At 35.5% G+C, this 11,987-nt stretch overlaps 2 protein-coding genes across 3 annotated transcripts in view; both read right to left on the reverse strand.

The window, feature by feature from the left end:
- LOC122632651 (nephrin-like) overlaps positions 1 to 5,814 on the reverse strand; it is a 272,598-nt gene extending 266,784 nt beyond the window's left edge. The window contains exon 1 of one of the 2 annotated variants that reach the window (XM_043819739.1): positions 3,400 to 5,814. In XM_043819739.1, coding sequence (XP_043675674.1) covers positions 3,400 to 3,484 — 85 coding nt within the window. In that variant the 5' untranslated portion in view covers positions 3,485 to 5,814. The remainder of the gene's footprint in view (positions 1 to 3,399) is intronic. The other variant, XM_043819738.1, reaches the window with a different exon arrangement.
- A 3,052-nt stretch (positions 5,815 to 8,866) lies between these two features.
- Positions 8,867 to 11,397, reverse strand: LOC122632325 (NPC intracellular cholesterol transporter 2 homolog a). Its single transcript, XM_043819009.1, has 3 exons — positions 11,165 to 11,397; positions 9,423 to 9,727; positions 8,867 to 9,222 (listed from the first exon to the last, which is right to left on the reverse strand). Exons 1-3 carry the CDS (start codon positions 11,241 to 11,243, stop codon positions 9,139 to 9,141), a joined length of 468 nt encoding a protein of 155 aa, XP_043674944.1. The 5' UTR covers positions 11,244 to 11,397; the 3' UTR covers positions 8,867 to 9,138.
- Positions 11,398 to 11,987: the final 590 nt, after the last annotated feature.

The following is an 11,987-nucleotide window of genomic DNA, read 5'->3' on the forward strand; positions in this document are numbered from 1 at the left end:
GAGGAAATTAAGGAATGGTACGCCCGTTAAAAGAGGGTGGCGTAGTATGAGAAGCAGTCGTCTCGAGTGAATGAGAGGTCGCGAGGAAAAGATTGCGCCAGAGTGGAAGTGGGATGGAAAGTCGGAGAGTAGCTCGAAAGACGGAAGAACGGTGTAGTGAGGTGAGGGTGTGCTCGGGTGGTTCGAAGAAGAAGTCGGTCTCCAGGAAGGAAACTGCGGCGAATCGGTTCGTTAAACCTTCCACCGAAAAAGAAAAGTCAACGAGCTCGATACGATTCTGAAGATCCTCTCGCGGCTTCTCGCCCGCGTGTGCCTTGATATCTTTTCCTTTCTATTCTTTAACATGTACAAGAAAAGCTTTTCATATTTTGTACGTCCGAAAGGGAATCCCGAGTTCTACCAAAAATTTGTGCCTGACGAAATGGAAAAGATGAATTATATGAAAACCGGTATAATTAAGAATAGATATCAATATGTCAAGTATAGGATAAGTTTAGTTGGCTCATAAATAGAATAAATTCTTAATTTATTATTATTCATAGTTTTTTATAATTCTGAGAAAAACAGATACAAATTTTCATAATTATCATTTATTCGAATTCGAATAGATCTTGAAAATTTATAAATATTGCTTTAATTATACTTTAAATTTTATTTAAAATACCGATTAATCGATATTGTCTTTTGTAAAGTCGAAAAGCTTCGTTTCTTTTTTCTCGTTAACGTGATATAGCTGTTACATTGACCGATAGGTCATACGAACATTTCACCACGATTTAACGAATCTCATCGAATCATAAACACTCGTAGCGCTACAGAGAGCAAATAATTCGATTATTTGTCACATTAGTATTCATGTTACGCGACTGCAAGTGGTGCGAATCTCAATAAAATCCCTAATAACATATAACGGACGTCGATAATCGTCGCGTTTCGAGGATACATTTATTATCGCGTCGAGCCACCGCTACTGGTTCACCATACCTCCGGTCAGGTTTCATATATATTCTTCCGATTGTATTTTCTCCAGCTATTAACTAGTTCAGCTATCATTGTGTACCAATAATTAATGAAAATTACATCGACCACTCAGAAAAATCCTTTCGCCGAGAAAGAAAAAGTGAAATAAAGGAAACCTATCATATTTCAAAGATGAATCGAATAAATAAGAAAAAGGAATTTAATTAAACGCGCTAATTGTCATTCGTGTTAAACGAAATTACTTCAAATTAGATACGAGCTTAAGAGAAGACATGAATGAAATTACAAAAAACGTGATAGAAATTAAAAAATAACAAATACAATAGAAAATGGTGATAGCTATATATGGGACAAGAAGCGAGTCAAGGAAAGTATCAATGCCAATGTGCAAGGTGGTTTCTGCGCAACGAGGAACGTGGTCCGAAGAGAGCACACTGGATGACGGAACGTGTCCCAACTTCGATGCTGGTTTCCGACCCTCTTGAGGACTTGCTAGCCACCTCTACCCATGCTGTCGTCCTTCTACCCTTCCTCGACTCATCCCTTTAACTTTCGAAACTCTGCGCAAAATTCAGCTATTACAAAGCGCCAACCGTCGTTCTCGCTCTTTCTTTCTCTCTCTCTCTCTCTCTCTCCCGACTATCCCTCTCGTTCCCTTTAATATGTCCGCTGTTGCAGGTGCATCTTCCAAAGATGATCATCCTTTCTTCGTCTTGAAGAGTCATGAGTAGTTTTCAGGAGCTGCCACGAGTAACGTTACCGAGTTTTAACGACACGAAAGACGATGTATTTCGAAAGTTTGCTAGGACGAAGGTACTCGAGATTGAATTTTCAAATACTTTATTGTATACGTAGAAAATACGGTTAACAGAGATGAAAACTCGTGGATGCTTCTCAATTGCTCTGCTCGTAAACTCAACTTGTTGACCTATTAACCTTACATCTGCTCATTCGATCGATTTTCCGTTTAAGTTTCCTACTATCAATTCTGTCATTATGATATATTTAGTTGTTTTTCAATGGATAAATGTGTAAATGATAGCGCTAGAAAATTTTAACGACCAACTTTTCAAACGTGCAGTAGATAATGCATCAGGCATATCTTACCTTAGATAAAGAAAGATATCGGATGTATGTGTGGTTTTAGTCGAAATAAAACAAAACGATTTTTGTATGTATGTATGTGTATATATGATCGAGAACACTTTGTCATTAAGTTTGGTCTTAATAAAATTATCTTAAAGAAATTGGAGTTTTTTATCTTAACTCCACCGCCTCTTTCCCTACAATTTAACTCGATTCTGCATAGAAAAAATAATACATTGGAGAGAAGAAAAAATGATGAAATTAATAAAAAATATTGTCTAGATTTCTACGATTAGAACACGTACGAATTACAAACGTCGCTCGCAATAATCATATGTCTTCTTTTATTTCGCACACGATCGTGATAAGTCACGACTTGATGCATCCTGGATTTCGTATAAAACTGACGCTGAACGTATGACGAGTCAAGCGGCAAGATTTACAGAGAAAACGCATTTCGGGCGAACGAATCCGTCTTTCTCGAATCGCAGAGGGCAAAAGAGTACGTGTGTCTGTATGAGAGAAAAAGAAAGAGAAAGAGCAGGATTGGAGGGAACTCGAAATGTCTCGCAAGACGACGTTAGCTGATTTCCGTGGCGACGACAGAACTTTCATACGCTTTTCGAAAAAGAAACGGGAGAAGACGTGCATAAAATCAATGTACGGATAAGTCGAAGAAAATTCAAATCCTGTCAAATTCGATTATAGCTAGCCTACTTTCTCGTCTTCGACAACAGTTCACCAATCGAGAAAAATATATCTCCATTCGCTTTTTCGTTTTTAACCGAAAATTGGAAAAACGCGAACTTTAAATAAAATCGCACCGAGTCCTTTTTCGTTTCTATCATCGAGAAAAGATTTTTCCTACGTACATACACACTCATCTATACGACTATGAGAAATCACGAGATGGATCGATTTAAGCTCGCGCCGTTACCTTCTCGTTTCACGTTCTTTTTCGAATGGAGAACGACGTGAATGAACGACCGAAGATGCAAAAAACTTTTAATTCGCGTATATCAAATATAAAACGTGCACGAGTATAACATTTAAAAATGGTCACAAAATTCGTTACTACCGTCAGAGGACATGTAAAAAGAATGAAATGAGACTAAGAAATATATATACGAAAAAAAGTGATATAGTATAGTATCAATAATTCACATAATCAGTGGAATCTTCAAATAAATGAACAATGAAAGCAGTGCAGTTCGCTTAGTCGTAAAATTTGTAGTAAGGTGAAAGAAAGGAGATAAAAACGGTGCAAGCTTTTCTACCTTTCTATTTCGTCGATAATCAAGGTGGAAAGATAAATAAAGAATGAGAACTCACCTAATTTTTCATCCGAGCTGAAGGAGATCCCGGCGACGTAGAAAAGAGCTTCGGTTAGTCCAAGGAATAGCACTATACTCCACATGTTCTCTCTGTATTCCTCGTAATCCTCGTCGCGAAAACTAGACGCGGTTAAGCTTTCCCGGATAGAAAAAGCACAAGGGGACGTCGTAAATCCAACTAAAGAGACATCCACTTAAACGACTTAAATGTCAGCTTTCGTCGTCTCGATTCCTCGCTTTCCCGGATAACGGCAACGGCATGACGCACCACGTAGAGAAGACAAACAGTTCCTCCCGATCTTCCTTTGCTCGCGCAAAGATCAACCGATCTCTCTAAGATCATTACTTCGTGAAAGAGAAAAGAGAATGAAGAGTTTTGAATGACGTCACCGTCTTCGTTTGCGTATCGGGAACATCTTCCGTACTTTTCCGATAGAATTTGCAACGAATTCGAAGTGAATTCAAACAAATCGAAACTGTCAAGTTTTCTGGATCACCAAGCGGTGATGCGTTTATGTCAAAAACTTTTTCTATCGGAAGTATATCGTCGATTCCGTCCTGTTTGTCCGATTAATTTATCAACGTATTAACGGGCACCATGCGACAGCTGTGGCTGTCGTTGATGATCCTTCCGTTCTTTCTATATCCATTCGCTCGTACATATGTTTTTTGCCTTTAATTAAATATTAATTAAAGCTCCCACACTCTTGACCTTAAGCATACGAGAGCGCTCGCGCACGTCTTCTCTCTCCGTCTCTCCTTCACCACGTTTTATCCAGTTTCCAAGCGATCTAGAGCGTCATTCTTTCTCGTCTCTTAGCTTCCCTCCTTTCTTCTTTTTTTTTCTTTTGCTTGCTTCTTATCTGCTTTTGTGATCTCTTCTTTACCGAGCAGATAATTTCTTTAATACCTTGATCGTGATTGATGATTAGTGCGATCTCAAAGCATCTCTCTCTTTAACAATACGATTACGCAATTTAGACAAATCAACGTGATATATTTTAAATATTGCAATCGAAGCGTCATCCATGAAATTTTCACGTATCTTCGATAGCAGCTATCGTATATTATTCGATGGATCTTGGTTCGACGAAAGTTTTAGACGAATTGTTGCGTCTATGTGGATTTCTCTAATGCGATTTCTCTCGCTACTTGTAACAAATTTTACCAAAGTGATATTAATATCTGGTAGCGTACACATATATGTAGATGAAGCAATAAGACGAAGAAGAAGAGGTAGAGAAAAAGAGAGAGAGAGAGAGAGAAAGAGAGTGACCGGTCGATACGATCTTCGCCTTTAGGTCCGACACCCTGAGGAGTACAGAATGCGACGATATAAAATATCTTCATCGATTCGGGTCATCCCAGCCGATGCACAGAGCTTATCGTTGTCCCGAATAAAAGTGCTCGAGTACGAGAGAGAGAAAGAAAGAGAGAGAGAGAGAGAGAGAGAGAGAGAGAGAGAGACAGGGAAAAAGAGACGAGCAGCAAAGCGACAACGACGGCACACACGACAACGTTGATACATCCACGAACACGGCACACAGAGATAGAAGAAGGGTCGTAGGGACGGGAAAAGGTCTTCGGTGACTATTTTAGGTTCATGGACGGCCCACTCGAAGCAAATGGTAGGTCAGAGAGTGTCTAGGGTGCTGGTGAACGCACGAGGGACTCAAGGAAGGGGTTGAAGACCCTCGTGAACAACACTCGCGCGTGATAGCCGCGAAATTCGAGGCTCCTTTGGTGTCCAAAGAAAGAGTAGAACCTATGAGGGACGCAAGTATGGATGTGTCCTCATCGATCGTTTTCCTCCTACTCTTTTCCTTCTTTTTATATTACCACCTCCGGAAGAATTGAGCTTCGACAAGCTTCGACAAGCCGCTCTGCTAATCCAAATACCAATAATCCATTCTAAAGTCTCGATATTCGTACATTTCAGCCCGATCGTTTTCCTTTCTTAAGATCATCCATAAAATCCAAATCCAGGAGATAAATCAACATTTTTCTATTTTCCGTTACCACCGTTCTTTCTTCGTTGTCTCTTTATTCTTTCTAATTATTTAAAAACCAAAAGAAAAAAGAAAACCAAAATTCGTATCTGATGCGGCACACGTGCGAAGTCGCGAAGGATCGATCGATACGAGTTATACGAGAAGATGTCGAACGAGGCACCGATTTCAATCAATTTTTTTTCTTTTCCATTTATTCTTTGACGTTGTCGAGAAAAGACTATTTACACTATATTTTCGAAAGAAAATACTTAGATGGGACAGAAAACGAGAGAGAAACGTAGCTCACAACAACACGAGATCCTCGACCGACGGCGGACGGCACACTGACGGAAAAGACGAGCAAACGGCGCGGCGACGGACGCGCAGCCTGCGAAGCTTCCACAAGAGGTAGAAATGCTGCTAGTGGTGGTGCTGCTAGTGGTGGTGTAGCTAGTAGTGGTGGTGGTGGTGGTGATAGTGGTGGTGGTGGCGGTGGTGGCAGCAGTGGTGGTGGAGGTGGTGGTAGAGTCGGAGGCAGAGGTGGAAGAGGTGGTTTGCAGAGAACAGTCGGCTCGAAAGGAAGGGAAAGGGGTTGCTTCATCGTACAAGAGCACCAGCTATGCCTGCCTACCTTCTACCTATCTACTTATGCTACTAGACAGTAGTATAAGCTCGCAAGCCTCTCTTATTGACTACCGTCCTTACCCAAAAGGATCATGTTTCTATTTCATACTTAACTTAAGGACGGAATCCTTTCTACCTTTGACTACTTCTTTCTTTTTAGAAAAATATTACTTTATTTTGATCGTATTAGAAAAAAAATGTAGAAAATTATGAAATTTTCCGAAATTGAGAATTGTTGAAATTCTATTGAAACTTAATGGCAAATGTTCAAACACAATACATATTTTTCTTTAAACGTTGGATGTTCGATAAACTCATTTCGTAAGTTCGTACTAACTAATTAACACGGTCGCTGGCAACTTAGATCGGAAACTGCAATTAACGGAGAAAGGGGATGAAAAGGTGAATGAACGGACTGCGATGGAACGTATCTAGGAGGACAGGTACGAGTAACACGGCAGTCGTTCTTTATACTGAACGAGCTCTTTAGAAGTAAAGTTTAATGCTATTCCACTTTTAGGTACCATCTGCCTGCCTCACTATAGATAGATAGAAAAAAAATGAGGAAAAAAAAAGAAAGGGAAAGAAAGTGGCAGGAGAAGTAAGAGGTGCCAAATTAATCGATCTACTGATTATACTATCGGTGTATTAAATTATTCCTGAGAAGAAAAGATATTTTAAAGTAGAAAAAAAATAATGATTATGTAAAAATAATGATATGTTCATATGCAAAATTCATTCCTCGTGTTTTTATCGAGTTTTACATTCATATGATTTTAATCTATTAATACATTATAGTTTCATTCAATTACATTTTACTCAATTATTCAATTTATTCAATTTTTGTAATGCTCGTAGAATAGTTTTATATTAGAAAAACGAATAAGAAGATTTTGAGTAATTTTGAAACATGCTTTGAACGTTCTAAACTCTTTATGTTCGTCAAATGACGATTAGCGTCCATCACGAACAGTCCGAAATGTTTCAGAGATTAGTGAACATTTTGATACCGGTCGGTCGATGGGAGGTAGATAACGTGAGGAAGAAAATCGAAATAGGGTGAGAGACCTCGAGGCAAAAGGTAGACGAGCAAGTGAATGCTTTCTGACTGGTGTCACGGATCATGGTCATCTTGAAAGCTTCTAAAAGGTAGGAATATCTCGGTCGTCCTCTGAAAGCTATCTTTTCGCAAAGGGAATGACTCAGTTCGTTGTGTGCGTCGAATATGTTACTATATCTGTCGAGAATTTCCACTCACCTTTCCCCTTCCATACTATTGTAACACGCCAATAGCCAAGAATAGCAAAGGATTCTATATTTGATTTTGTTTACCTTTCATTTAACAAATCATAAAAAATGATATCTCTGTTTGTAACTTTCTAAACTGTATATAAGAAATGAAAATTAAAAAAGTTAATCGATTCAGAAATTTTGTAGAAAGATCTATTCTCTTGCAAAATGACAAAGCGTTATCTCATTTCGCTATGTCGTATCTTTGAAAGGGTTCTCCAAAGGACAGCGGATTAATGCTACTGGTAGTAATGCTTCGCGTGTGTGAGTCTGATCACAGTGAATCGTTTACTCGGCTTAAATCGAACTATGCTTCTATACTAAGATCATTTTGTGCTATTATAACATATATATTATAACATACCAATTTGTAAATGATGGTTGTGTGTATGTTTAAGAGCTAAAGTAGATGAAATAGACATAAGAAAGAGGATTTTGTGATGAAATGTATGGACGGATTTGTAAATATATAATACATCTACGTATGTAATTACTCTATCGAAGATACATTCAATTAGATCAGATGAGAAGAATTGATTAATTACTATCGATCGAGTAACGTTTAAATAACTATACATATATGTACGTGCAATGTATATACGTATTGATGCGTAAATACCTTACGTTCCTATTTGAGTAAAAAGAAAAATAAAATAATACTTGTAAATAATGTTGAAAAGTAGTAGGCAGTCGAGCGTGTTGCTGGAAGAATTATAGTCATTGTAAAGGCAAGAGTCGAGTACCGTTTTGCATTCAATCGCATCGTATCGATCAGTAGCATGCTATTACGTTCGAGTTATAGCGAGAGATCGTGGTACGACGGCTAAAAGTCACAGTGCTTTTAATCTTTCGAGCTGACCGATCGAGATGCGAGATAGTAGTCGGCACGACGAACGATCGCTCCTTCACGCGACACCGTTTATCGGATTTTTACGAGAAAACGTTCGTTACGTGAACATTCCATGAAAGAAATAGAAATCGTCTCGCATATAGGCTCTTGATTGAAAGATTTTTGCGATACAATTGTTACGTTAACGTTAACTTGATAAAAATTTTTGAAAAACGCATTAAGAATTTTTATTCATTAATCATTTACCAATTTTTTTTTTAATTATATTTCAAACAATTTCATTAAAGAAATGTTCTATTAATGATTGCCTTAAGGAAAGAAAAAATATTGAGATAGTACTTTTACTTCCTGCAATATGGTATCTAGTTAATATTGCGCTGCCGGAAAGCTTTTAGTATTTGTTTCATATTTTTTTCTGATAAATTAATGATTAAGTATATAAGATAAATGGATTTTTATTCCGTACCATCAGAGCGAGGTTTGCTATCACGTTTCTTTGAAGATACCACTGAGGCAGCAGTAGCCGACTGTAAAGTAATATTTTACTTTACCGACTATAGATCAGACGACAAAATTAAATAAATACTATAATTCTATAAAAAATTCTATAATTCTGTAAAAAATCTTGTTTAATTCGTTTTAATATAGAAAAAAATGTATTTAAATAATTTATCTATTCATATTATCGCTACAAAAAATTAAAAACTATATACGAAAACATTACGCAGAAGTTTTATTATATTTTATATGCATGTATCTATATATATTTTATATTCCTAAAACATGCTCGCAGGCAAGAGACAAGGCGAATCATCAAGACGAATTGAAACATTTAACCTTCGTCCTTCTCAACGACTTATGCTATAGGTTTTCTATAAACGAACGGTATCATATAATATCCAAATATCTACCAGAGAAGTCCTTACAAAATCTTTAAATAAGATAAAAACAAGAAATATACGAACAAACAGAAATAGATATTTTAGCCAGTAATTTTCGCTGGTACTTTGAAGCAAGTAATAATATCATTTCCATTTCGTAGGGCGTAGTACACAATTAAATTTACCTGTAAAAAAGAAATTGTGTGTTATATTGAATAAATATATTATTATTGAAATATATAATTAAAAATCTTATATCTTCCATGTCCAACAAAAAACATAATACTGATTTAAAAATAGTCTTTCACTTAGTTTACATATTCTTTTATCGTATTTATCACGATTTTTAAGATATTAGTATATAAAAATTTAAAAACGAATATACCTTTGGATATATTTCCAATATAGGAAAATCAGTTTTGTAGATATACGTTGTACCTTTCTTCACAGGACATCCAACTTTGTTATTATTGACATCATAAATATTATCGCACGCATTCGTACCATCTACGCCTATGAAGGGCAAATCGATACCAAGTAACGTAGCATGAACAGATGTTAACAATTCGTTGGCATCATTTTCAGCTACAAAAGTTTGTTCTATGCTAACTCGAGTTTTCTTTTTTAAATTACACGGTGGCGAGTCGCAGCCAGATATTTTCACCTGATTTTCATCCTCGAAAGGTATATCTAAAAACAAAAAGCAAAAAATAATGGCATACATAATCATTCATAGAAATGTGACGCATCTAACACTATTACATAAATATTTAAAACATTATATAAGTCATAAATTATATATATAGGACTGAGGTCAAAGTATAAATATTTGTTATGATAATTTCGTAATTAACATTATTTTTATATTTAATAACAACACACAACCACACAATATTAGTATCTATATATTTTATGAAAAATATTTAGAGGATCATTCGTATCTTTATACATATATGCTTAAATATAAAAAAAAAGTTAGCATTTCGATTAGCATTGCTCGAAGCAGATTACCTTGACTTGACTGGATCTGCTTCATCAATGTTCAAAGTCACTGCTATAGCTATATGTAGCATAAATTATATTGAAATACAAACAAAGAATACTACTTTCTAAAATATTTTCAAGCAATAGATTTATATATATTAACACAAAAAAATTTATAATTATTATTATTCATATAAAAATTAAACAATTATATAGTAAATATCTCAATATGATTTCAATGTGATCACATTAAACTATGTTTTAATTATAAACTCCTTTGAAATACAAGAGTATGAAGATAATATGAAAATATGGGTTTTTATTTAATATTAATAAAGCTAGACTTTAACACAAAACAATAAATATGCATACCTGCAGATAGTTAATAGTACCTACTTCTAATATATCAATATGTTCATTCTAATACATATACGTTCATTTATATCCATAAATCAAGAAAATAATTATATTTAACGCATATTGACAAAGTTTTTAATAAATCATAAATTGTTTAATGATTGTTAGTTATTTGCTTTTAGTAATGACAATTTTTGCTAACTACAAATTTTCCTACGTTCTATATGTATTCACATCTTATCGCAATTTATTCTTTCCTAAATTTAAGCCTTCGAAAATGAATAAACTTATTTTATTTTATATATTCTTATTTTACTTATATATTCCTTTTGTTCCTTCTTTCCCCTTCATGAAAATTACGATGTTCTCGACAATTATATTTCCACGTAAAAAAAACTTGTCGTAATAATTTTAAATTGCATCTGAATTAAGAAGAAAAATAATTATATACGACACACGAGAAAATAGAATATTTCGAAAGTTTCATAATCTGTACGATCTTAACGGAAACACGACACACATTATTGTGACTACGAGGCCGAACGAAATACAAGTTTTATTATTATCCGTACAGAGATGATTTCATAATGATTGCTTTTATCGTATTAAATATTATTAAAGAGAAATAATTCTGTTTTCAATAATTTAAAACATCGTACAGGATAATGCTAACGAAATAAGTCACAGTATATACTTTGAAATACATCACTTCAAACGAATATTTTCTTTGGAAAAGATTCTTTACTAAAGTCGCACAGCATGTAAAATAATTTTACTCTTACGTACCGTTACACTGATTAACCTGTGTTGCGGAGACAAGAAAGACGACGAGAGCCGCGAAAACGAACAACGTTTCCCTCAGCATGTCGAGTGAAAGTGAACCGTCTTGATAATTATCTACGGAAACGGAGAAATATAGTAGCGAAGATTACTGTGGTTGGATCCAATCAGGGCCAAGTCCGGCTGTCGACTGAGCGGAACACCGAGTTCACATAACGTGGTATCGAAGCTCGTCCTTTCAAAAGACCGTCTTAAATAGAAACGAAACAACATGTTTCTGGTCGGTCATGCTACTTGGTGGGGATTCCCTCTCCATTCGACCATGTTTATCTTCTTATTTATCTTGTCTCTATGAGTAAGTATTTCGATAAGAAAAAAGAAAATGGTTTTCAATTATTTTGACCCCTAAATTAACAAAAAATATTAGCTCGCGTTCCTCCATAAACACGTTTGAGTCATACAATTCTACGAAAAACTTTTGTTTTGCATCATCTTAAGATTATTACAATAACAATGTCGTTCACCTTGAGTAAAATTTATTTGAAGGATACATACATATTTATCTATATTATTACTCCTCTCTTTTATTATCATGAACAAAAGAATTGAATTATCTTTATGCATTCTATTCCTGCATCATAGCAGGAAATAATTTGTTCGGTCGTTTCTCCCATCGTCTTTGGTGGTCGACTTCCTGATAGTGTCTGTTGCATGTTTATTTTGTGTATGTCAATAAGAAACGAATACGTGAATACTTAATATTCCGGACATTAGTTTAAACGCATCGCGTACGAGATGGCGAAATCTCAAGAAGAATACGAACAATAAT

The sequence above is a fragment of the Vespula pensylvanica genome, chromosome 10, assembly GCF_014466175.1.
Source record: "Vespula pensylvanica isolate Volc-1 chromosome 10, ASM1446617v1, whole genome shotgun sequence".
Classification (NCBI taxonomy): domain Eukaryota; kingdom Metazoa; phylum Arthropoda; class Insecta; order Hymenoptera; family Vespidae; genus Vespula; species Vespula pensylvanica.